Genomic DNA, 27,153 nt, shown 5'->3' with positions numbered 1-27,153 from the left:
CTGCTCTGGACCAGGTTAGCCATGCAGCATAAGTTGCCATGGAAATCTATCTCAGTAAGAAGTGAACTAGCGTCATAGTAGCACAGCAAACCCAGGGTTAAACCTGAAGTTACCTCGCTAAGCTACTAATCTTGCTTCGTGGTCTAGGCCTCTGGAAGTCTAAAGACAGCTAAAGTCCCGCACCTTCCGATCGGGGCCAACATGCACCAGCGTTTGAAAAAATATGAGTGGTGGTGAACGGCTGAGAGACAATCTTTTTTTTTTATCCGGTTTGAATTGTGCCATTAGGGACACATATTTTGTCAATGTAAAAGATAACTTTGCAAGTCAATAAAGTCACAGTTTGTTGTAAAACTGTTGCACTATAAGTTAATCAGAAAGACTACACACAACCAGTTGCATAAGTGACATCTCTCCCGCCAGGCTGTGTTGGTGTGACATATAATGTGTGAGATGAGAAATGTAGTTGATTGAGCGGTTTCATACAAAACTAAATGTTACGTTGCAGTTTTACGACAAAAGATGGCTTTCTTGACATGCAAAGTTATCTTTTCAATTGACAAACCTCATATGTGTACTTCATGGGCCTTTTTTACCAGCAGCTAATTTGTGTCTAAAAGGCAGGAAGTAACACAGGTGCCAGCAATCATTAATGAGGGTGTCCAACTTCCAATCGATTTAGATGTTCCAGTGCCGGGGGCCCTCGTTAATGTTTTGCTTGCACCTGTGTAACTTCCTGCCTTTTAGACACAAAATGGCTGAGGTGAAAAAGGCTAATGGCACAATCCCCCCCCCCCCCCCCCCCCCCCCTACTTCCTGTGCTGAAGCAGGAAGTAGGTGTGACTTTGGCTCTGTATTTGCATGCAGGCAGAGGCCCATCTGTCCACCGGAGCGCTTCTAATTTATGTTAGCTGTTGTCGTCCCCCACCACCCCCAGCCCTTTCAGTAGAGCTGACAGCAGAGTAGCTCTGGAACTAAAAGAGCAATCCATCATCTGCATTAGACCTGCAGTTTGACACCGGCATCACAGGCATGAGCTGATCCAGGTGACATAGGCTATTATGTGCACTTAACAGATGCATATAGACAAATGAGTCTACAAACCCACTGTTGATGGTCAAATGTTGTCATTGCTGCAGAGACAGTAGAATGGGCTAATTAAGGCTCTCTGTTTCATTACATCGTGCGTTCATGCGCTCTTACATACATCGTATTTACGAGTTGTGAGCACATGAACGGCCCTTCCATGTCATATTTATGAATGGGAATTTCAGAGATTTCGATGCTCGATGTTTCCTTATTATTACAGTAAGACGTCACAGGTGTTATCGGCCCAGATGGCTCTTTTTTTCCTCCATATTTCTGCCCTGGGGGCATGTTTTAATTTTCTTTTAGTTTTTTGGGGTATTTTCATAAGAATCTTGAGTCCTAACTATAAATTATATAATATTTGTGTTACCTGCACCACGCACGCTCTTTAAATCAGTGGTTCTCAAATGGGGTCCGGGGACCCCCTGGTGTCCTTGAGGGGGTTCCAGGGGGTCCCCAGCCAAAAGGGGGGTAATATATTTGTGCTATAATTCCATTCCATTCATTCAACACAATTACTATTTTGGTCATGGGTTTTATACACTTTCTGTAATAAAACATCTAAAAGCATCAATCTTATTATCATATGGGGGACCGTGGGACAAAATCCTATCAAATGTGGGTCCATGGTCTAATCTTTGTCGGTTTAGGGGTCCTTCATGTGAAAACATTTGAGAACCACTGCTTTAAATAACTGCATTGTTGAAACAAAAAAAAATCAGTAGGTGGCGGTAATGCACCAAAAGCTGTTTGCCAACCGCCATAAAACACTAGAAGAAGAGGAATAACAAGAAGAAGAAGAAGAAGGAAGAAGAACGATGCAGCGAGAGAAAACTAGCAGTAACGCCAACGCCACCGGTGGGGCTGAAAAGTAAGAACATTACACTATATATTTATCAAGCGTGTGTGTTTTCGTTCATGTAATCATTTAGTCACCTGTTCTGTATACAGCCGTTGTTTCACGCAAATGTCTTGGGGTCGAATGAAGTCTCACAAGTGTCTTGTGTTTAGGCCCGACCGGGAGGCCGCCATCATGTCCAAATACTACGACGGAGTGGAGTTTCCTTTCTGCGACGAGTTCTCCAAGTACGAGAAACTGGCCAAGATAGGCCAGGGCACGTTTGGGTGAGGAGCTGGTTGAAAACTTGAATGCGTGTTATGTGTTGGTGCAACTAGCAGGTCGGGGTTCACTGTAGCTAGGCTAGCTAACATTAGCATAGTTGACAGCGAGGAATAGTTAGTTAGCTAACGACATCCTCTCATCTCTATCGCATCACATAACGTTACCGTAAGTAACCTAAATCATAGAGCTCATAGACTCAATGACCTCAATATTGTAACGGGCTGGATTTATGTCCTACTATACTTGTTTATGTCTGACTGTCTCTGTGTGTTATGCTGATCTGTGCATGTGGGTTATCTGTTCACCTTACCCCGCTATGCGACCATCGACGCATTTCCAATCAAACAATCGTGCCGCTCTCACGTCTAGATATAAAAATGAACCCTTACCTGAGCCAAAAACTTGACGTGAAGACACTATCCGATGGCCAAACATCCTCTTCTTTTAAATAGATATAGTTGCCGCTTCCAAATTGTTGCATAAAATCCACTTTTCTGTCTTTGAAAAACCGAAAATCAGTCATCTGGAGCAACCCGGAAATACGACTCCCTGTTTACTCACTAATGCCCCCTACACTTCCGGTTGCTCCAGATGAGTGATTTTTGGTTTTTCAAAGACAGAAAAGTGGATTTTATGCAACAATTTGGAAGCGGTAAGTATTGAACCCAAGATTACCACAATGTTTACCTTTCAGTACACACCATTGGATAGAGCAGGGGTAATCTGCTCTGTAGGGGATGTTCACACATAGGCCTGCATAAGCGTATGGCGTATGCCCCTCATACTTTCTTCTTTTCTCTAAATGTGGATGCTCAAAATCTGCTACTCAGTCATAATGTAATGATATTTACAGACATATTTAGCTTAAGAGCTCGCCAATCTTTTGTGTTTTAACCTTTATTTTATTCACGGGAGTCTCTTGTGTTCTAATGCTGTCCATTGTCTTCTACAGGGAAGTGTTCAAAGCAAAGCACAGAACGACTCTGAAGAAGGTGGCCCTGAAGAAGGTTTTGATGGAAAATGAGAAAGAAGGAGTAAGAGACCATTCAGAGATGCTCGTGTGAAAGTGCACACAGTCTTTGTGCATGAGTACGCCTGTGTGCTTTCTCAAAATTAGACTTTGCTTTAAGTTTCTACACACCAACAAACAAAAATCAGTATTGGACGCTTTAAAAAAGAAATAACCCCTTTTCACAGCAACCATTTTGAGGTGGTAAAGCAGGACATAAAGCAGCTGTAACCAATCACAATAGAGAGCCGCAGGGATGATGTATTTTTGTAGTCAGAACGCGGAAGTCCCGTACTTCCTGGTTCTTCACTATTTCTGTCTATGGGATTTTTGAATGGGTTTTTGCCGCGATGCTTCAAATACGGTCTCTGGGCAACGCAAGATTAATCAAACGCGAACCAGAGTTCCGTCTGATAATCTTCACACATTAGGACCACTTTCATGAGTTTTGTAGCGTAAATGCGAGCCCTAGAAGTAAAAAGCTTGAGCTAAGCTAATCCAGAACTACACATTGTCGCATAGGCTTCCACGTCACGTCAGCACTCAACAAATAATAAAGCAAATAATTGTTTTTTCATTAGTGTGGGGCAAGTCAAGTAATTGAAATTATTTAACTTAGATTAATTTATTACAAGTTAAATTCCTGAGAAGGCCTATTTCACCGCTGTGAATATGGTGATTTATTAAAACTAGGCCCCCTCTGGTAGAAATATGCAATTATTATTTTTTAATTTGAGCCCTTTGACCAGAGAAAATGGCTGTAGTTTTCCCCATGTCACTCTTAACACATTCAGTGCCAAGGACGTCTGTGGACGTCCTAAAAAAAAGTAACGAGGAGTGCCAAGGACGTCTGTGGACGTCCTAAAATCATAATTCATATTATTCCATAATTCTGCTGTTTAAGGTCGTACCTAGCCAGTGAGCATGAATCCCTTCAAGGGATCACACGGCGCCACCTTAAACATCGTCACAGGAGCTGCTCCACCCACCTCAGATCCTTTACTTTGTACAGGAGACAGCGGAGAAAGTGGAAACCGATGCATGCTTTCTGCCAGAGCCGTATATATTGCTCTGTCTACAGCGGACAGTGGGCTCGGCTGCATCCGCGCTCACAACTGAGCTCTTATGCTTCTATCTATCTCCACACGATTTCCTAGAAAGCCAGCATCCGAAGCCGAACGGCCAAGCCTTTTCGTTCAGTCGCGTTTGCCAGCGCGCATCATTTCCTTCTTGATGGGCGCTGGGATCTGTCCGGGGCAAAAACGAGAAAACAAACTCTGTGCGTGTGGGAGGAGCCCGCAGCTCAGAGGTGGAGAGGGGAGAGGGGGGAGGGGGGAGGGGGGGGGGGGGGGGGGAGAGGGGTGTGTGGCACACAGGCTTCACAGAAACCACACCACACGCCACCACATCAGAAAACACCAGCCAGAGTCAGTGAATGTGCTCGAAATTAGAGTGCAAAAGGTATTCATAAAAGGGGCCATATCTTGGAAAGTAAAAAAAAACGACAGAAAACCCTTGAAAGTGCACTTTTTTGAGAGGCTGTAATTTCATAATGGAACTGTCTAGAAACAAAATTTCTTCTTTGGAAGAAGCAGGAGTGTTCAATGTTTCATTAAAGTCCAGCCCCGTTAATATAGCCATAATAGAAAAAATTCTATAGCTGTTTTCAACTGAATGGAAGTGAATCTGGCACAGGCTCCAGACAATTTTACTGAAGCGCTGTGGCACTGAATGTGTTAAGGGGGAATCATACTACAAAACCCAGAATGCATTGCGCACGTCAATGAAACTTGACACTCACAGTTGCCCGCAATACATCTCTTTACTTGGGGCATATTTTCATTTAGCTACAAAAGGTTTTCTTCATCGAGTCTGGATAAATCACACCCGTTTTCAAAGGATTATTAAACAAACCAGCGCGATGGAGTCACGTTACGTGGAGTTTGTGGACCAACTTTATCTGCTGAGGGGATGGCTCAGGATGTAGCATTAGCTGCAAGTTATTAAACGTAACGTTACAGGTCAAGTGAACACCGTCGCTGTTTGTTGTTCTGTATTCAGAGTTGGCAAAGTGAAGTCCATGTAATATTCTGTGACTGTCAGAAACTAGGTAATTCATCTAAGCACCGTGACGTTTGTGCAACGCGAGGCGGAGATTTCTCTGAATGATCACAGGGCAGCCACTCGCTTTATCACACTCTGTTGTGTGACTCAGCAACACAATGCCTCCTATTATAAAACAAGTTTTCTTCCAAATACTGATCTTTTAAACCTGCCGCAAGCGTAGTGACAGGACAGTGTGTCGCGGCTAGAAAGGAGTGTAAACACGCAACATCAAACACCTGGCGCTGCTTTGTCATTGTTAGAGACGGTAAAAAAAAACGATAGCAGCACTGAACGTCGTTATCAATACTCCTGGTACCGACCAATCAGGAACCGGTACCAAATAATACCGGTGCGGTGCTCGATACAGATCCCTACTTATACTAACTTAATGTTGTCTGTTATGCGGCCACACGTTTCTCTGTGTAGTCACTCATAGTTTGCCTTGTGGCTGTTTTGTTCCAGTTCCCGATCACAGCTCTGAGAGAGATCAAGATCCTCCAGTTGCTCAAACATGAGAATGTGGTCAACCTGATTGAGATCTGCAGAACCAAAGGTTGGTGTCCAACTCTCCGGTCTGTGCCTGCCTCTGCTACAGCACTCGCTTCATTTGTGTGTCATTTTACCAGCATTTGGCTGGTGGTTAGTGCTAATTTCTTATCATGTTTAAATACTTTCCACTTGTGAATATGTACATTTCTCACCAGTGTAATTCCTTCCTTTGTTCCTGTCTCCTTTCTCCCTCTCCCCTCTCTCCCTCTTCTCTCCCCTCTCCTCCACCAGCCACTCAGTTCAACAGATACAAAGGCAGTATCTACCTGGTGTTTGACTTCTGTGAGCACGACTTGGCCGGGCTACTGAGCAACGCCAACGTCAAATTCACCTTAGCCGAGATCAAGAAGGTGATGCAGATGCTGCTCAACGGACTGTACTACATCCACAGAAACAAGGTGAGGCCTTACCTCCACAGTGACCCCCCATAGAGAGCCGCAGTAACGAGTCCGGAAATCATTGATGCTAACAGTCCTGGTTCTTCACAGTTTTCGCCTATGGGAGTTTTGAATGGGTTTTTGGCGCGATGCTTCTAATAATCTCTCTGAGCAACGCTGGCTTAATCAAACGCGAACCAGTGTTTAGTAATATCATCTTCACACACGAGGACCACTTTTACGAGTTTTGAAGCTTTTACGTGCCGTTAAAATGACGGCTAGCTAGCAAACGGCTAAATGAGACTACACTTTTGAGTCGATGGGGATATATACGTCAATAACGTCACCACTTCAAAGGGCGAACACGGACATTATCTTTCCCTCACCTGGTTCAGCCCCATTCAGCCCGGGGTAATCAGTGCACACATCAACAACAGTCCAGGTTGAGTGCTGACGTGACGTGGAAGCCTATGCGACAGTGTGTAGTTCTGGATTAGCTTAGCTTGAGCATTTTACTTCTAGGGCTCGCATTTACGCTACAAAACTCATGAAAGTGGTCCTCATGTGTGAAGATTATCCGACGGAACTCTGGTTCGCGTTAGATTAATCTTGCGTTGCCCAGAGACTGTATTTGAAGCATCGCGGCAAAAACCCATTCAAAAGTCCCATAGAAACAGTGAAGAACCAGGAAGTTCGGGACTTCCGCATTCTGCCTACAAAAATACGTCATCCCTGCGGCTCTCTATTTCCTTGACATCAAGGACCCTAAAAAAAGAAGGATAAGACATCACTCACGTTCAGTAGAAGTGGCCCCAAAGACGTGGACGTGAGTGATGTCTTATCCTTCTTTTTTGGGATGATCTCAAAAGGACGACAAATAAGGTGCATGAAGTGCTTTGAATTTGGGTATGTTAAGTCACAACATCCTCTCCTCCCAACGGCCGTGCAGCAATCTCTGACACGGGATGACTGTTGCCAAGAAACTAATTCTGAAGGAATCCACCTTCTTTTCAGACCAATTCATTGAGGAAAGTTTTAGTTATCTGTGACCCGTTCCTGACCTATTTTGATGAGGCTAAAAATGACAATTGACTTACCCGGCCAATTTCTTTTGGACCACTTGTAGTGGATGCACAGTATTTTTTGTTTTTGTTTTGTAAGCATACGTCGAATTTAAAATGTTTAAGCATGTCTTAAAGTATGCACATGACATGTGCACCTATGTGCAGTGAATATGCCACTGTCTCTGACTTGTCTTATCACTCTACTGCCTTATTGCTTGTTGTGTCTCTTGTTGTTTTTGCACTCATATGCCCTGTTATATTTGTACTATGTTGTAAACGGAGTCCACAGCACAAGAATTTCACACGTGATACTTGTACTACGGAGTGACAATAAAAATCTTGAATCTTGAACATAAGCGTTTTACGTGACTGGTAGCACCACTTTGTAACATTGTAATGTTGTATGTATGTATATATGTTTGTTTGTTTTTGTCTTTTTTTTTACCTGTTCTTGTTTTTCATGTTCTGAAAATGTAAAATAAAATAAAAAAAGTAGAGTAAATGACTTGTGCCCCTCTCTTCTCTTGGACCAGATCCTCCACAGAGATATGAAGGCAGCCAACGTGCTGATCACCAGAGACGGTGTGCTGAAGCTGGCTGACTTCGGCTTGGCTCGAGCCTTCAGCCTGGCTAAAAACAGCCAGGGCAATCGCTACACCAACCGTGTGGTCACACTGTGGTACAGACCGCCAGAGCTGCTGCTAGGTAAGAGACCACTTCACATGTAGCCTGGCTCAGTCACCATCAACTCATTCTGGAACTGAAGACTGATCAAATAAAGAATTAAAATAGAATAGCTAAATAAACATCAGTAGCCAACATTTACTGTATGTTCAGTATAATTGCTGACCATTTACACTAAATAAAGAATGTAATAAAATAACAAAATCAAATGTCCTGAGATCTACTGTCAACAAAAAGCTTTGTGTATGTCACCTTTATGCTTCTAAAGGCATAAATGTGATTAACGTTTGTGAAGATTATCCTGCTGAACCCAAATTTGTGCTCCCATAAACTTTTGTTAACCACAGACCTTATTTGATGCATTTACCGTAAGTGAAATCCCCATTCTAAAACCCCATAGACTTTTCCACTGACGAGCCAAAATGGCGGCGATTTCTGGATAAACCTAAGACAAATACATCATCCCTGCGGTACTCTATGCAGGAAAAATGAATTAACTAATTTCTGCTATTGATTCAGAGTCAACGCCTCACTACAAATTCTATAATCAAACTCACCACAATGGCTGCCAGGTCCTTCTCCCATGCTGCACCCAAACTTCGGAACTCCCTTCATCCCCATATTCGTATACTGGACTCCATTACTGAATTCAAAATACATCTCTTTCAACTGGCCTATTCTCTCTAATCCCATTAACTGACCATAATTGCTGTTTTACTGATGTTTTATTACTGTTCATTGTTGTTTATTATATTACTATTGTGTATCATGTTGTATGCTTGCTGATTTATCGTTTTATTATGTGTTCTGTTGTTGTAAGGTGACCTTGAGTGTCGTGAAAGGCGCCATCAAATAAAATGTATTATTATTATTTATCCCGGAAAAGTTTTGAAATTTCATCCATGAAAACATGTGATGAAGCCTGTTGTATATTTTTTTGTCAGGCGAGCGAGACTACGGCCCCCCCATCGACCTGTGGGGGGCGGGCTGTATCATGGCAGAGATGTGGACCAGGAGTCCCATCATGCAGGGCAACACGGAGCAGCACCAGCTCACGCTCATCAGCCAGCTGTGCGGCTCCATCACCGCTGAGGTAAGATGGAAGCGGCTGCTGCACCTTTCCGCATTTGCAATTGCTCAACTGTGGTGTCACCCGAGATTTGGGTCTGGATCGAGCAGATCTTTTTTATGCCCCCGCCGGCGATAGCCAGCCCGGAGCGCGATATCTCAGGAATGCCTTGACGGAATTTAATCAAAATTGTCTCAAACATCGACTTGGACTCAAGGATGAACTGATTAGATTTCCGTGGTCAAAGGTCAAGGTCACTGTGACCTCACGAATGCCATTCCCAAGTTCGTTAAAGCGATATCTCAAGAACGGCTTGATGGAATTTCATCAAATTTGCCTCAAACATTAACTTGGCCTCAAGGATGAACTGATTACATTTTGGTGGTCAAACTTCAAGGTCACTGTGACCTCACGAATGCCATTCCCAAGTTGGTTAATGCAATATCTCAAGAATGGCTTGATAGAATTTCTTCTGATTTGGCTCAAACATCGACTTGGCCGCAAGGATGAACTCATTCCATTTTGGTTATCAAAGGTCAAGGTCATTGTGACCTCTCGAATGCCATTTTCAAGCTTGTTAACGCGATATCTCAGGAATGTCTTGATGGAATTTCTTCGAATTTGCCTCAAGCGTCCACTTGGACTCAAGGATGAACTGATTACATTTTGGTGGTCAAAGTTCAAGGTCACTGTGACCTCACACACCCAATTTCCAAGCTCTGTAATGCAACATCACAGGAGTGCCATTTCTTCCAATTTGCCTCAAATGGCGATTTGGACTCAAGAATGAACTAATGGCGGAGGCATAAGTCCGCTTTGCGGTCGTTCTAGTTTTTAATTTATACTCATCCCTAATTTGTGTCAATTCTTATATAAATGTAAACCGTGTCTTCCTTCTGCAAGGTGTGGCCCGGTGTGGACAAGAAGTACGAGCTGTACCAGAAAATGGAGTTGCCTAAAGGGCAGAAGCGTAAAGTGAAGGACCGTCTGAAAGCCTACGTCAAAGACCCGTACGCCCTGGACCTGATTGACAAGCTGCTGGTTCTGGACCCGTCGCAGCGCACGGACAGCGACGACGCGCTCAACCACGACTTTTTCTGGTCCGACCCCATGCCCTCCGACCTGAAGAACATGCTCTCCACCCACAACACCTCCATGTTCGAGTACCTGGCCCCACCCCGACGCAGAGGCCACATGCCCCAGCAGCAGCAGCCCAATCAGAACAGAAACCCGGCCACCACCAGTCAGACCGAGTTTGACCGTGTGTTTTAGCCCCAGGAGCAGGAAAGGCTCTCAATAGAGTACCGCAGGAATGAGTCCAGAAGAGCCGGACGTTCCTACATGAAAAGTCAATAGGATTTTTGTATGGGGCTTTTGGTTAAATGCTTGAAATAAGCTCTGTGGTTAGCAACAGTTTTTGAAATTGTGAACTTCCCATACAAAAATCCCAGCGACTTGTACACGTAGGAACCAGGAAGTGCATGGACTTCTGAGTAAGCCTACAAAAATGTCATCCCTGCGGTACACTGTTATGCTCAACGTTAAATATGGATACAGACGGAGCCTTGTGTCTGTACTCTGCCTTCATTTCATGCGTAATGCTGCACGTTTTCTGAAAGCTTACGGATACGGACGAAACGGAGCAGTACCACACACTCACACATTTGACTCTCTACTGCCCACTAGTGGGTGTATTGCTTATCATAACGAGGTGAAAGATCCATGGAAGTATGTGGGCACTGACGGTTCCATCGTTTGAAACGGACATGTTTATTTTGGTAGGAAAATGGAGCATAAATGAGCCATAAGGAAAGACGAATGGAGAGAGCTTGTCAACAGATCGTCTGTGGTGCCCCAACGACCCTCCGGGGGTTATGGGATAGGTGAAGGTGAAGGAAAGACGTGAGCCGTGGTCTCCTCAGACAGGTGGGGAGGGGACGTCTGTTCCTGCCTCACGCTGTGGTCTCCTCAGACAGGTGGGGAGGGGACGTCTGTTCCTGCCTCACGCTGTGGTCTCCTCAGACAGGTGGGGAGGGACGTCTGTTCCTGCCTCACGCTGTGGTCTCCTCAGACAGGTGGGGAGGGACGTCTGTTCCTGCCTCACGCTGTTTTGCTGCTCTCACAGTGTTCTACTAGAGCTTGGACTGAGGACTATTTCAATAGCCTATTCTTGCTTGGTGGCTTGTATGTGTGTCTGAAACTAGGGATGCAGGACATGGGACTTTTGATATGCAGATATTTTCCACCTCTTTTGGCCGAAGTACCTACAATGATTCTTTGAAAAATACTGCACCTTGCAAGGGTTTCCCACATCGGAGAAGTTAGCCCTGAAGCCTTTCTGTCAGAAAGCCACGACACAGAACAGAGCACCATACAACTCTTCAAACATGTTTCATTGCATTTATTTTTTTTTGCTTTAAGGATGTTTGTTGTTATGGTTAAGGTTAGGCAAGTAAAAAATGGTTCAAGGTTAGGGGTTCAGTTCAGTGTGTGCTTCGGCATCTGGCTTAATGGGTAATGTGCTTGCCTTCTGATCTGAGGACTGGAGTTCGATTCCCGGTCAAGTCACAGGCATTTTTACCACAAACTTTCTTATTTGAAAACGTTATTTCCTTTGTTTGATCATAATTGTGTTGACTATTTTTGTATTCTACATCTGAGAGGAAAATAAACTTGACTGAAGCCAGAGGAAAACGTCACTGTTGTGGGTATATGCCCTGTAGATGGAACATGAGACTATTCTGGAGTGTATGCAACATTGAAGTCCCACCAGTAGATGGCAGTATATCCTATTAAATATTAGAGCCCGCTGATATTGGATTTGTGGGGCTTTTCCACCTCCCCCAAGCGTGAAAAAGTTTTTGCGATATTTGGAGTCTTTTTCCCATTTTGCAGCGTTTCCACTCAGTTTCTTTATGCGCAAATTTAAAATTAGCTTAAAATCAGGTGGATGGAACCCAACTACTCACACGTTACCGGAACTAATGTGAGACAGACTATTGTATATTTGCCATCTGGTAAGCCTTGCTTGTTCTACAACACATAGGTCACTCATGATTCAGTAGGTCGCTAAATTATTATACTCCACTTCTGTTATGACATTTCAGTCTAGAATATGGAATATCTTTCAATAATCTATGACTAAAAAGCTAAAAGTAATCTCGTGTAAGAAATTACTGTGCTACATTGAAGTAAAAATTTAAATAACTCATTGGTTTTGGTTGGTTTGGTTTTATTTAGCTTCAAGAGTGCATTTGTGTTCTTGTGTGACCCTCAACACAGGCTTTGAGAATCCCGACCACTTACTGATACTTATGCTTACATTAAACCCACTCCTAGTCTCATTTATTTCAAGAAAAACATTTTGGCTAGTGGAAATTCTAATTGGCTGGCAACATGCAAGATACCCGCTGAATAAGTGTCCAAATGTTCATGTCATTCTGGCCAATACTCCACTTCTGTTATAACATTTCACTCTGGAATATGGAATATCTTTCAATAATCTTTATGACTAAAAGGCTAAAAGTAATCTCATGTGTAAGAAATGACTGTTCTACATTGAAGTAAAAATAATTAACTTGTTGGTTTTGGATTTTTTTTTTGCTTCAAGAGTGCATTTTTGTTCGTATGACCCTCAACACAGGCTTTGAGAATCCCGGGCCACTTACTGATACTTATGCTTATATTAACCCACTCATATTCTGGTTTATTTCAAGAAAAAACATTTTGGCCAGTGGAAATTCTAATTGTCTGGTAACTTTAAAATCTAGCAGCCATATTGGCAGCAATGGCAGGTGGTCAAAAAAGTTAATTTCAAGCCCTGCAGGGAGAGCAGGTGATGACATAGGAGTGAGTGAGAAAATTATCAAATATTGGTGGTTAAGACAATAATGACATCACAACTGTTCATTTAAAATGAGTTATTCCTCTAAACATGCCTTCAAATGGCATGCCCCAAATTGTGTGGCCCTTGGTGAAAAGTAATTGGGGACCCCTGGTCTGGCCTATGGGATAAAGTTGGGGGTAGGCCCTTTTCTGCCCCTTTTCGAGCAGTGATTATTATTTCTCGACAGTTTGTGTATTTTTTTTAAATCTTTTTTACTGAGATGCTTCTGTCTTTTTTTAATCTTGTTTTTTTTATGTATTGTTTTATTTTTTATTTTTTATTGTTCGAAATACATTTTCAAATCAAATCAATCAAATCAAAGGTTTCTGGCCCAACCCTTGAGGGGGTGTGGCGTGACGTCATCACGTTTGTGACAACAAGAACCACCCATATTTGGATGTGCCTTCCCGTTAACAGGACGATCCCCCATGATGGTGTGCTTGGCGCGCGTGTGGCAGCGGCGCTCCGTGTTTTCCGCGCGGCTCCGAGCCTTCACCTACACTACATACAGCACCAAGACCTCCAGCACCGAGACCAAGCCGCAGACACCAGGCATGGAGTACCAGGTACAGTACACGAACAGGCTGACTGCCTGCACGCCGCACGGGATGCTAGCTAGCTAGCCTCTGGTGCTAGTTTTGACAAGTTTATAGCTAACATTTAGAACTCCTGAGTGAGTGGTTTCCAGATTGGTAGAAACATGGCGGACTGGGACACACATGTTGCTGCACAAACTGCAGTTAGTCGGCAGGTTGGCTGCTGGTGTCTGCTGTCAAGTCAAGTGCTATTCATGTGTGCTAAGTTAGTGGCTGTTGCATGATCAGAAGCTGACATCTATCAGTCACATCACACGTGAAGCCAGTTTCTCCTGGCACGTTATCTGTCCGTGTTTACACGTGAACTGAGAGCTAGTTACGTTAACAGTTGGGTAAACTACATAGGCTGTATAATAAAAGTAAACTGGCGTAAACCAAAGTTTCTGAAGTCCAGTTATCTTAGAACTTGAAGCCAAGTCAGGACAACGTAATGTTTAGCAGCAGCTGTCAAAGTGATCGCGCCTGCTCAGTTCAGTTTCAACTTGACATTTATTCTAAATCGAAGCAGGTCCATACTAGTTTATTTCTTGTTGCAGTGTTTTGCTAATACAATTAGCTGACAGGAAATATGTTAGGCTCCCTAGCAACAGAATTCCAATGACATCTGGAACATGTATTTATAGTACAGTAGTAGTATAGTATTTATGATGGTCGCCATCGACCATGATCATATTATTATTCTATCATCGATGTCCACTGGCAAACTAGTTACCAGCAATGCAATCTGTCATGTTTTCTGAACATGTGTAACAGCATTGTGTTGATGGTAATTGCAGCAACCCATGTTAAGGGCTTGCCCAGGGGTGGATTCGAACCACCGACCACCTGCTTCCAAAGCGCACACGCTAATCACTACACCAAGAGAGCTAGCTCCCTTGGCGGAGCTGATTTTGTGCCTTAATACTGGGGGAGTAGTAGTGAGTTTAACCAACTTGCTCACTACACTCGGGACTCACGAGGACTCACATTAATTCGGTTACACATGCAAATGCATGTAAATGAAAATGGTGACAGTGCTTGTCTTGTTAATGTTAGGGTTGTGGTGCATTGTAATATGCCAAATGTCTGTTATAGTGTGTTCTATTTCTATTTCCTTTTCTTTTTCTATACGCGTATTTCTTCCAGCACCTGTTGAAATAGTCTTGGATGTGCGTGCACTCTACTCTTCTATTGCAATACCAAGTCTTTCTGCAGCCATGTTGTAGGTGAAGCATGCTGTAATCACCTTTGCTTTGGACACAGGATGCAGTTTGCACTCTGAACACTCTGCAGACCAACGCCAGCGCCTTGGAGCAGGTGCGGCGTGAGCGTGGGCACCCTCAGCTCCAGCTCCAGGCCATGAGGGCCTTCCTGGAGAGAGCCGGCCTCACAGTGAGTCTGTTAGGCTGTGTCTGTCCACTGTCCACATAGCGTTTATTTTTTGAGCGCCAGCGCCGTTTTCTCATTAAAAGCAACGGGAAGCGGCATCCACACAACTTTTTTTTCTTCCTTAGCACCAGTGACATTTTCTCATTAAAAGCAACGGGAAGCGGCGTCCACAACATAGCGTTTTTATTTCTACTCAAATACATCAGTTCTTAGCTAATCTTGTGTATTCTACCATGACCCTGATTGTGCCCCAGTGGATGCCCCACTCAGACATCCACATCATCATTTGTAATAATCGGCCTTGTGAGCGCAGGCAGCGGCCGATGCCGATTATTTTAAAATTAATCGGCCGGCCGATGCGAAAATCATGGCTCTACACCGATCTTAAAGGCACTATGGATACCGGACATGTATTGTAAATATCTATATTTTCTTGTTCCACAACACTGTATTGTCTTCTAGAAGAACTAACCAGCTGGTTAGCGAGTTAGCAGCAGGTGACGTTATCGTCCACTTTTATTTCTCCTCGTGGAGACACCAGCCACCCCGCTCATACCCTGTTCTCACTCCTCCCTTCCAAAAAACGCTACCGGAGCATCAAATCACACACCACCCGTCTCAGTAACAGCTTTTTCCCTCAGGCAGTCAGGCTGCTGAACAGTTGACTCACACACACTGCAACGCACTGTCACTTTGTTGTGCACCATTACTGTACTGTATTGTATTGTGGTTTGTGTTATGTCTGCACGTACTGTGTACAGACATGTCTGTATCACGTGTAGCCTACATAGTTATGTAGGTCTACACCCTTTTTCTGTCGGTCTTTGTGACCATGTCCTTGTGTATGTAAGGCTGAGGGTGCTCAAAGCATAAAGAATTTCATTGTATTATACATTGTATTATACATATGACAATAAACTACTTGAACTTGAACTTGAAAGCGCGGAAAGCAGCACTTTTTCCACACCAAAAAGATGCAGAAAAATGTGGACATAATAACGGCCTTATGTTACCTGTCATGTTTGTTCAAGGCTCAGCTATTTTAAGCTAGTCACCGCTGTGATAGATTGAGTTGTTATTGTCTTTAGTCTTATCGTGTGTGTGTGTGTGTGTGTGTGTGTGTGTGTGTGTGTGTGTGTGTGTGTGTGTGTGTGCCAAAGGTTGAGGAGCTGGATCACCTCAATATCATTCATGTGACGGGAACAAAGGGCAAGGTGAGTGGCCTGGACACACAAGTAGCCTGTGTGTATTGTTAGCAAATAGTGTTATGCAAGTATATGATTAAAGTGTTAAGTGCTATTGTGATCTGAATTAAGATTAAAGGTATACTATGGAACTATTTCATTAATTTTTTTTTATATTTTTTCTTTTTTAGATATACATATAGAAAAGTTTCCCCTCAAAAACATCAATTCTGACCCACACAATACTGTGACAGTGTGTTTATGGACAGATGCTGCCCCCTGCCTGATTTTGGTGCTGTTTACATTTGTTTGGCTGTGGCCGGGATGTTTTTAGGCAGATGCATTGTAGAGCTCCTATGTGGGGGCGTTTAGCGCCCAGCCAATAACATCGCTCACAGCACAACAGCCCAGCCAATAGCATCGCTAAGATGTTCTGAGAGTGGATCGGCTCAGCAGAGCGGACTAAACCAGGAAATGGAGCTCCTTCCCAGAGGATTTTGCGAGCTGTTTGGAGCTCATACCTCGAAACGTGTGTTTATTTGTGCTTTTATAACAACGCTGTGAAAATATATTAAAAAAAAAATCCCTCCTTTCGTTTTCTGGCGCTCTCTCTCCTGTGTATTGTCAAACTCACTCGACCACATAAACACAGAACACAACAAAACAATGTCCAACCACGAAAAGACACACCGGGCTGCGTCTGTCCACATAAACACACTGCCACAGTATTGTGTGTGTCAGAATTCATGTTTTTGAGGGAAACTTTAAGGATACAAATCTTTTTAATGAAATGGTAGCATAGTATACCTTTAAAGTGTCAAGTGCTATTGTGATCTGAATAAAGCGTATGATTAAAGTGTTACTTGCTATTGTGATCTGATCTGAATTGTCCCAGCAGCTCCTAAGAATTTGTTGTCGATGTCAATCTTTCAGGGGTCAACATGTGCTTTTACAGAGCAAATTTTGAGAAGTTACGGCTTCCGTACAGGATTTTACAGGTAAAACTGCATTATTATTTGTACGGTAGTATGTGTGCAATAGAGTTGGGTCGATTTCCGGTGTTGCCAGTCCGGTTCGGCTCGGAGCTTCAACCGGGTTGATTTTATGCAAACCGACTGAATGGACATTTGTCATTACATCTGTACGCTCAGCTGGGCTCTGGTCAGCAGTCGGGGCTCTATAGGATTATTGTCTGAGCAATCATGTACCTTAGTGACTGTTTTTATCCTCTTTTTTTTTAATTTATCCTTGTTTTGCAGTTCGCCACATTTGGTACAAGTAAGGGAGAGGATTCGAATCAACGGACAGCCCATTGGGAAAGAGCTCTTCACAAAGTATTTCTGGCAGGTTTATGGCCGGCTGGATGAAACAAAGGTCGGTCACGTCACAATGCATGGTTCAATTGAATCATTTTTTTCTAGTAAAAAAATCAAACGCCAGCCATTCCGAATGGTAATTTCACTGACATCTTACTTGATCCTCAAACATTATTCTTTTCATGAATGGCCTGAATTTAACTTGCCACTGCCGTCTCGTCTCATGTCTGTGCACCAGGTTGTGCAGATTGACAGTGAGTCTAGTGAAAGCGTGTGACCTGCTGTCATTAGACGGAGCATGTGCCTCATGTGACAGTGTTGAAATTACTCGCACTCTGTGTCGCTCGTGATCGCTTCAATATTTTGAGCAGCTCAGTTGCTCAAATTTTCAAAGTGAGTTGGTTCTCAGGAACCTGAGCCTCTCCACCCGTATAACAGAGATCATGTCCATCAACCACAATTGAAAAGGAGGTGAGGAGAATGAGTTGTTTGGCACAGCTGTAGGGAAGTTCAGAGAGGACTCCGAGCAGCCAAAGATGGCGAGTTCTGCCTCCGGCGGAACGGTTATTTTGTAGGCCTTTAGAGTACCAGTCAAATATTTTGGCCCAGAATCCTGTCCGTGAAGGGCAGAAGCATGAGACAGAGTGCCCTCTGACACCTGTCACACACGTTCAGGATAGTTTTAACAGGCTAGCTTGGTTGCCTTAATTGTTTGATGAAAAGCTGACTGCCACTTTGTAACCTTGACGTCCTCAGGATGCCCACGGGGGGACGATGCCCGCCTACTTCCGTTTCCTCACCATCTTGGCCTTCCACGTGTTTCTTCAGGAGAAGGTACATTGGCAGGCTTGTGTTGCCTCTGTGTGTTGTGTTGTGATTTGAACGCCCCATCACCCCTACCTCCTCTCCCCCTCACATAGCCTATGTTCAGACATGGTATTAATTAATTCCCCACCATTGGCGTCTTAGGGTTAGGGTTCCGCGCCATTGACGTGATTGGACGTCAATCCGTGTTTTCACCGTCATGTGATAAATGGCTGTCTTACTCACCTTGTGAAATACTACAGCACGTCCAAAGTCGTACAGGAACGACCACGATTGTCTAACAAAACCAGGAAGCAACAATCTCACGTCAGGTTCTTAACACAGCTCCATAGCACTGTTCAAACGCTGGTCTGGCAGCTTTTATCGATGCGGCCATTACAGCGGGGGGCAGCCTGTCATTGATTGTCTATATATATATATAACTGTTTTGTCTTCCTGTGATTCAGGTAGATTTAGCTGTCATTGAGGTTGGGATTGGTGGAGCGTACGACTGCACTAACATTATAAGGTAAGAATCCTTTCAATGTGCACTCTGATACAGAGCTGTAACGTTTTGTAACGGCCTCACAGTGTTCGTTAGATTTACTGGCCTTTATGTTCTTGGTAATGTTCTTGGTTCTTGGTGGACTTGTCCTCAAATTACTGCAGATTCGACTTGGTCTCTAGATTAGCGAGCGTCTGTGAAAGAATGGATTTGATTTATTGTATAAAAAAACTTTGCTCCGCACAGATATATTGTCATATTGTGCTAGTACCGTAAAAGCCTTAATTTCCCCTTTACGATTAAAAATAAAATAAACTTGTGTTGCATTTAAGCATGGCCTATAATAACATTTATAATCCAGTGCACACCAGGATATCAGGATTGGCACTTCTCTTAATTCATAGATTCCATTAAAAAGGCAAGAAGGAGCGAACAATGTGTTTCACACAATTGCTTCATCAGATTAACTTTGTAAATCATTTTTGTCAAAAGCAGCTTATTGTTCAGCCCTTCTAACAGTAGTTCTTTTGTTCCTCTGTCACTGGCAGGAGGCCGTGGGTGTGTGGTATCTCCTCTCTGGGCATCGACCACACTCAGATTCTCGGGGACACCATTGAAAAGATTGCTTGGCAAAAAGGTGGCATCTTCAAGGTGTGTTTGCTGTACAAACCACACGTGTCTGATTTGTTCATATTTACATTTGGACTTCCTGGAGAGACATTGGAGCCCTTCTGATCTTCAGAATAACTAGTAGGGGTTACACGACTCCTGCTTTTTTTTCAGCGAAACTTTTCTATCAAAGTCGAGTTGACGTCGACTAGTCGTCACGTGGTGCAGTGTTGTTGAAAAATAAACAAATAAATAAAAGTCTGTTTCGCTTGCTGAGGCCATGTTTAGATGACAACGGTCTCTCCATAAAACGGCAAACTCATTGGATTCTTGCCTTTGATTTCGCGTTTATACACAGCGTTTGTGATAACGACTCGCGTCTCCCAGCAGCGTCAAGTGAGCCAGAATAAAACGGAAACTTCTGGTTAAAACCTTCACAATAATGGCACCTAAATAAACGAATAGCCTTATTGATGCATGTTGCTAGCCTGGGTACACCTAGCCCTTTTCAGGAGCGCTTTTAATTCAGCTCATACGACCTGAATACAGCGTTCTTTGAAAGACCAGCAGTCTGGGTTCACAATTATCCCCTCAAGCCACAAAATGGTCGTCCAAGAAGCAATTGACAAGTATCGCACCGACATTTCAAACTCACCCACCGTCACCGGACAGTCTTGCAGTCAATCGCGCTAGGGTTTTGAAAGTCAGCGACGCTGATAAACATTTTTAATTATTTTTCATAAACTGGGTTGATCCTTTCTAAACAACACTTCAAGATGGCGTCGACTGCGACTGTGAACCTTGCTGCGCATAATATTACTGTGTTCACACCGAGATATTTATTTTTCTCTCCGTCGCTCGATTCAACCCTTTGGAATCGCTCTGTCGCTGTGTTTAAATGGCTCGTCAACAGGCACAATAATTGCCGGACATCTGGGGGCTGTAACGTTACGCAATGTCATGATGTTTGTCCACTACGAGCCACCGTAGTTGTTTACAAGCTAATTCTATCAGCGTGCTCCTAATGTGAGCTCTATACCGGTAGTACAGACTTCACTTCATGTCAGCTGTCAGCCTGTCAATCAGCTGTCAATGCGGTTTGTTGCCACACAACAAACCAGTGGTTTGTTCCAAGCCAGTGTGATCCTTGACTCGCTCTCACACGGCAGCCAATCAGCGTTAAACGGCGAGCGACTGATGCCAGCGTATTTTCGCTCGAGTTGGGATATTTCATCTCGGGCGACGAGCGAATTTTCTCCCTATCGCTCTGTCTCTGTCGCTCGGACGCCCAGCGATTTTTCTCCCGGGCGAATATACGCTCAATCGCTCGTTTGCATTGACTTTGTATGTAAACTCGAGGCCAGCGAAAAACTTTAATAGGTCGGTGTGAACGCAACTTTATTTGCGGGAGTGCATGGGAGAAGTCTCCCGCTAGTGTTGATGTCCAGTGTGATGGCAGAGAAACGTGTGTGTGCTGCGTCGCGTGTAACAGATGTTGCGGTTATGTAATCGCAAGTGCTGACATCGCGATTGCGATTGGATTCATCGTACAGCACTAATGTACATGTGTTTTCAGCCTGGGGTCCCTGCCTTCACAGTCAAGCAGCCAGAGGGTCCACTGGCTGTGCTGAAAGAGAGGGCCAAAGAGATCAGGGTGAGTAACCATGCAGACGCATGCACTGTTTTCAGTCAGGGGATTATTTTGTTGGGTAGCCTTTTCTTAATTCCAAAGCGCCCCCTGTTGTTGCAGTGCCCCCTGTGGGTGTGTCCCGAGCTTGAGGAGTACCAGGTGGACTGTGGGCCTCTGCGTCTGGGCCTGGCCGGGCAGCACCAGCGCTCCAACGCCTCCCTGGCCCTCCAGCTGAGCCACAGCTGGCTGCACAGACGTTGCCTGCCAGGTAAGACGGGAACGCAGACCTGCCAACCTGCACGCATTTTTCCTGTTTCGTGTTTTTGTGTGTGTATTATTAACATTAAGGAAAGTCTATTAATAATAATGTCAACTAATCAATGCTGATGCTGTATGCTAATAGATAAGAGTGTGGATAATACAGTAGCCTACATGCTTTGAATCCCTTAGTTTGAGCTATGCAGTGTTCTAAGCAGAGTGGATGGCATGCAGCAGATGATAGAACGCTCATCCATAAGAGACGTGAGACTTGACTTGGACTTGTGACCAAAGACGTGAGACTTTACTTGGGCTATAGCTAAAAGACTTGAGACTTGACTTGGACTCTAGCTCAAAGTCTTGAGACTTGCCCGGCCACGACCCATTGCTGCGCAGCAGCTATAATAATAATAATTATTATTATTATTAAGTGTCACTCCAAATCAAGTTACACTCGCACCTCAGATGAAGGGGGAGGGTAGAAATGACTTGACAAACTATGGGGCGCCCTCGCACGCCTACCGGAACAATTGAAGATTGGAATCACCATGGCAACCTGCTTTGCCTTTTCCAATTTGACAAGAGGCAACGGTAACAAGCCGACTGTCCTGTAAACACATAACATACAAAACCATGAGAATGACTGAAGTAAACTGGACTCTTTAGTTGGATATTGGGCCAAATAAGGCAGTAACTGGGTTTCCATCCAAATGTATCGCATAATTCAAGCGAATTTTGTGAAAATCCGCAAAATAAAATGTGAATTTATGCATGTTTCCATTCAGTTTTGTTTAGCGAGTTTTGGGAGTCGGCAGGTTGAGCAGTCGGTGGCGCTTCTCGTCAGGAGGAGGCGTAATGTGCCTGTGTGCCTGTAAGAGATCTCTATCAGCGGAGACCTGCTTTGATTGAGTCATCACCCGGTGATGGTGATGATCACCGTCCTCATCGTCGTAAAGTCGCCTTCAAAGCATGATGTTAGATTATAACGAACTAGTTGTGTGGCTTAGCCTTCCCAAATGTTGAGGGTCGTTTTTTTGAATTTAATACATAGAATTGCGAACGTTACATTCAATTTCATTCAGACTGCCTGGTGCTAATCGCCACCATTTCCCCCTGGAGTAGCATGAAGCGGAAGTGAAGTCACATCTGGTACGTCATCGTTAATTCGCAAAATCTGTTTCCATTGCAAAAGTTCGCATCTTCCTAGTGTCGATACGCTGATAAATCCACCCCCTCCAAGCGTAAAAACATTTATGCGATATTTCGACCTTTATTCGAATTTCTGGTGTTTCCATTCAAGTTTATATTTGCATTTTGGGTAAATGCGAATATCCAGAGGTGGATGGAAACCCAGTTAGTGTCATCATCTTCTCCCCACAGACAAAAGTTTTCCCTCCACCAATGTTGAGCGTGCAGCATTGCCTCAGGCCACCAGCTTCAAACCCAGCCCTGTCATGGTGAAAGGTGAGTCCTGAAGAACGCACACTCAACACCAGGCTTCAAACCCAGCCCTGTCATGGTGAAAGGTGAGTCCTGAAGAAGGCACACTCAACACCAGGCTTCAAACCCAGCCCTGTCATGGTGAAAGGTGAGTCCTGAAGAAGGCACACTCAACACCAGGCTTCAAACCACTTGACTGCTGCGTAGGCGGGCACATTGCGTGGTTTTGCCGGAACCGCGGTGGGTTCCATAATAACGCTGTAATCTCTGTAATCTGTAATACATTTAGAGCCAAGACTCTAGTGGTCACTGAGGTATTTGTGAATCAGGGTTTGAATAAATATACCGTTTGCATCTTGTTTCATTTTTTGGTATGATGCTAAATGGGCCAATATATTTGTCTTTGGCGTCTGGCAGGGCTGGCAGACACCGAGTGGCCTGGAAGGACCCAGACACTGAGACATGGTGCGCTCACCTACTTCCTGGATGGAGCTCACACCACCCGCAGCATGCAGGCCTGTGTGCACTGGTTCAGAGACACTGCAGCGCAGCATGAAAGAACAGCCAAGTCAGTTGCCACTTACCAGCCAATTAGAATTTCCACTAGCCAAAATGTTTTTCTTAAAATAAACCAGAATATGAGTGGGTTAATTTAAGTATCAGTAAGTGGCCTGGGATCCTCAAAGCCTGTGTTGAGGGTCACACAAGAACAAAAATGCACTCTTGAAGCTAAATAAATCCAAAACCAATGTTAATTATTTAAATTTTTACTTCAAACTTCCTCAATGTAGAACAGTAATTTCTTACACATGAGATTACTTTTAGCTTTTTAGTCATAAAGATTATTGAAAGATATTCCATATTCCAGACTGAAATGCTATAACAGAAGTAGAGTATTGGCCAGAATGACATGAACATTTGGACACTTATTCAGTGGGTATCTTGCATGTTGCATTCAGGTGCACTGCAAAAAGAAAAAAGAAATGCATTTAACAACCCCCCGCCCCCGCCCCTCCCCCCATACTGAACTTGTGTCTCTGTTGTAGTGGACCTGTGGCCAGAGTTTTGCTCTTCAATGCCACAGGCGAGAGAGACTCAGCGGCCATGCTTAAACTACTGGTGGTGAGTATGAAACCGCTTTCAGCAATGAACAGAAATATACCATTGTCTGAGTAGGTCAAATCACTGTTGTACCATAGGAGCTGGAGAAAATGTAGAAACCTCACAGTACATATATTACCTTAAGACAAGAATTGTCACTTGAAGTTGCTCTTTAAGTATCCATTTTATGATGTTCCCTTTCTCAGCCATGCCATTTTGACTTTGCGGTGTTCTGTCCCAACATCACTGAAGCCATTGCATCATGTAATGCAGGTGAGATGATTGCATCTAACCTGTCTGGTAGTAGCTTGATATTCATTCAGTCTTTTCAAAGTTTTCTAGAGGCCATTTACACCTGGCGTTAACATGCGTTTTCTGCCATCAGATTGCAAGCAGATTGTATTTTATCACTTCAGCCTGATTCCATTTACACCTGGCGTTAACATGCGTTTTCTGCCATCAGATTGCAAGCAGATTGTATTTTATCACTTCAGCCTGATTCCATTTACACCTGGCGTTAACATGCGTTTTCTGCAATCTGATTGCAGAAATGATTGTCCTCTCAATCCGCATAAAGTTGCTGTATCCAGATTGAGAGGACACATTGCATTTACACTTGTGTTCAATGTGTACACAATGCAACCCTGACCACCTCCGGAGGTGGTTTGGCCAATCAGATGGCAATCCTTCTTCAAATCGTTTCAAGTGATAAAACACAATCTGATTGCAATCTGATCACAGAAAACGCATGTTAGCGCCAGGTGTAAATGGCCTCCTAGTGTCTGGTAGGCACTAGTAACACTATGATCTAATTTCTCCCCTCTCAGACCAGCAGAACTTTAACGTGTCCGTGGAGCACATGCTGACACGCTGCCTGGACAACGAGAGCAGCTGGCGTCAGCACACCAGCCTGGGGGAGGAGCCCGGCCTCATCAGCCTCCCGCTCAGACAGCCCCACAGACACAAGGACACGCTGGTCTTCCCCTGCATCCTCAGTGCCCTCCAGTGGATCAGCCAGGGAAGGGACTCTGTTCTGTCCCACCCGGCCAACAGAGTCATCCCGGTCAAAGCCAGCGTCACGGCCAAAGCCTCCCCGCTCCGTGATGCCACGGAGGTGCACGTCCTCATCACCGGCAGCTTGCACCTCGTGGGAGGGGTGCTCAAACACCTGCACCCCTCCTCCGCCAAGTAGACCGAGCACGCTTTGGGAAGGTGTAGGTTTGAAGGGGTTAAGTCATGTCTGGCTTCTGTGCTTATTTATATGTAAACATCTTCCTCAAGGGAAGAAATGCCCATTTCTCCCGGGATGGATCAGTTTCTTGTGGTACTTGCATATTGGACCAGGGTTGCCATGGGTCTGGAAAGTGCTTGAATAAAAAAGTACTTTAGCCTACTGGAATCTGAGTTTGAGCCTCGTGCGCTCCATCAACTCAAAACTAGCATCAGCTAGATTAGACCAGGATCCAGCTTAGTTTAGGCCAGGATCCAGCTTAGTTTAGGCCAGGATCCAGCTTAGTTTAGGCCAGGATCAGCTAGTTTAGGCCAGGATGGCGGCAGGGCTTCCACAGGCCTGCCGCTCCACCCAGAGCCTAGTCTCACAGTGCCAGCCGTAGATGATCTCTGCGTCTGGAACACAACTCTCAAAAGTGGTTAATGCAAAAAATGCGTGACAGACATATGAATTGACCAACCACAGACCTCGTGGGCGGTGCATTCGGAACGGAATGTGTGCAACAGCTTAATAGACCCCGGGTGAAAACATCAACTTTATTCATTGAAATGGCTCAAACGCACCACCATGCTGACTAAAACTGCTAACTTTGGCTGCCGTTGATCTTGCCCACTCATTCTTCCTGCAAGACAGCCTATCGCTACTTTTTAGTCGCTCCTTTTATCGCTTCTCAGTTCAGTCTCTTCACGGTGCTTCATGGCGTTCCACTGAACGCGTTTCCTTGCCGGACTGTAATATGGGAGGCTCGCTGTAAGACGCGCTGTACAACGTAACTTCCGTCACAGCCCAGCCAACCAGATTTCACCCCCAGCATCTGGACGGAGCGCCCGGAAGTCTCTTGTGATTCAGAGACTTGTGATTCAGACCCTCCGTCGCTGGAAGCTTGCTGACGCCGATGGTGGGTCTGACCACGTGCGACTACCCAGAGCCTTACAACACTAACTCATCAGTCTTAAGTCTTTACTTGAAGCCAAATGTGTTTACATGAATGAACTGCCCAGTGTGACTTGATTGAACCAGTAGAAATAGTCTGTGCTTCAGTCAAGTGCTGTGCTTTAAATAAGGTTTTCCTCGGTTGACAGAAGGCCACCGCACATCATCCATATTTGATGAAGATGAAGATTGACATTTATACAGGAAACCGCAGAGAAATGTGCGTCAGTGTGTTGACTTCAGATAGGCATTTGCTTAGGTTTTTACCTATCATGTGGAACAATCTGAAATTATTAGAAGTTTTTTAAGTGAACTTTTTGTAATGAAAGCCATTTTGCACAGTTTGTACTTACGCTTGTGAGTATATGACAATTTACTTCATGAATATTTGACAGAGCACTTCATACACAGCATTAGGGATGTAACGATATGAAATGTCACCGTATGGTACGGTATCTACCAAAATATGGTATTTCACAATTAAACATACTATGGCCCATCGGAAAAATAAACTATTTTGCTTTGTAGAAAAATATTGCTTTATTGAACTGAAACAGAAATTATGAGAACATTTACACAAGGGTCTTCCCTTAAGAACCTATTTGTAGTGGCGTGCGGCGCTGTGCATATTGTGCAACATCTCCTGTTACAGATATCGCTTGTGTGCCTTCAAACGCTATTGTTACATCCCTACACGTGTACATATTCTTACACCTAACACTTGTGTTCGCATCAGATTCATTTAAAAGTGATTTCAATGAATTAGTAAGGATCTAATTACAGATTTGCACTCAATTATATTCTATTTAAGTGGCCCTGAATTCAAATTTACATCAAATGTAATGCATAAACCCAAATTGGCACCACCTATTTTTTTTTATAATCAATCATTTAGACACATTTTTAAGAAAACAATAAAATTCTCTCCAGTTCCAGCTTCTTAAATGTGAATATTTTGTGGTTTCTTTAAGCCCAGTTTAGACCAAAGATTCACGACGAGACTGGATGCAACTGTGAGAGAGAGGGATATATATATATATATATATATATATATATATATATATATATGGATAGATAACACACAGTATATTGAGTGTCTTCTGCTTGTGAAATATGATTGTGTCAGTGGTGAAAGACAGCAGGAAGTTTCTCATAACCTCACCCTGTAGCCTCAAATGAGCTGTGTAATTTAATAAAAGTATGTGTATTGTTTTCATGGTCA

The 27,153-nt window shown here is 44.0% G+C and overlaps 2 protein-coding genes across 2 annotated transcripts; both read left to right on the top strand.

The window, feature by feature from the left end:
- The first annotated feature begins 1,863 nt into the window (after positions 1-1,863).
- Positions 1,864-12,653, top strand: cdk9 (cyclin-dependent kinase 9 (CDC2-related kinase)). The gene is made up of 8 exons (XM_083641521.1): positions 1,864-1,960; positions 2,101-2,214; positions 3,165-3,246; positions 5,790-5,880; positions 6,108-6,274; positions 7,851-8,022; positions 8,946-9,094; positions 9,974-12,653. Exons 1-8 carry the CDS (start codon positions 1,908-1,910, stop codon positions 10,340-10,342), a joined length of 1,197 nt encoding a protein of 398 aa, XP_083497647.1. The 5' UTR covers positions 1,864-1,907; the 3' UTR covers positions 10,343-12,653.
- Positions 12,654-13,384: 731 nt separating this feature from the next.
- On the top strand, positions 13,385-26,950 carry fpgs (folylpolyglutamate synthase; the record flags this gene model as incomplete). Its single annotated transcript, XM_083640952.1, has 15 exons — positions 13,385-13,522; positions 14,795-14,923; positions 16,081-16,134; positions 17,038-17,102; positions 17,364-17,478; positions 18,177-18,254; positions 18,692-18,753; positions 19,278-19,380; positions 20,915-20,992; positions 21,089-21,236; positions 22,607-22,690; positions 23,084-23,234; positions 23,713-23,788; positions 23,974-24,040; positions 24,595-26,950. 15 exons carry the CDS (start codon positions 13,385-13,387, stop codon positions 24,957-24,959), a joined length of 1,713 nt encoding a protein of 570 aa, XP_083497078.1. The 3' UTR covers positions 24,960-26,950.
- Between the last annotated feature and the right edge of the window lie 203 nt (positions 26,951-27,153).

The sequence above is a fragment of the Poromitra crassiceps genome, assembly GCF_964638095.1.
Source record: "Poromitra crassiceps genome assembly, chromosome: 8".
Taxonomy (NCBI): Eukaryota; Metazoa; Chordata; class Actinopteri; order Beryciformes; family Melamphaidae; genus Poromitra; species Poromitra crassiceps.
This window is presented reverse-complemented; position numbering and strand designations above follow the sequence as displayed.

What these genes read in the sequence shown, in the direction of transcription:
- cdk9 (XM_083641521.1), top strand. Translation starts at nt 1,908, where the DNA reads ATGCAGCGAGAGAAAACTAGCAGTAACGCCAACGCCACCGGTGGGGCT. An exon ending in ATAGGCCAGGGCACGTTTGG is followed by an intron (nt 2,215 to 3,164) that starts GTGAGGAGCTGG and finishes TGTCTTCTACAG; the next exon opens with GGAAGTGTTCAAAGCAAAGC. An exon ending in TGGAAAATGAGAAAGAAGGA is followed by an intron (nt 3,247 to 5,789) that starts GTAAGAGACCAT and finishes GTTTTGTTCCAG; the next exon opens with TTCCCGATCACAGCTCTGAG.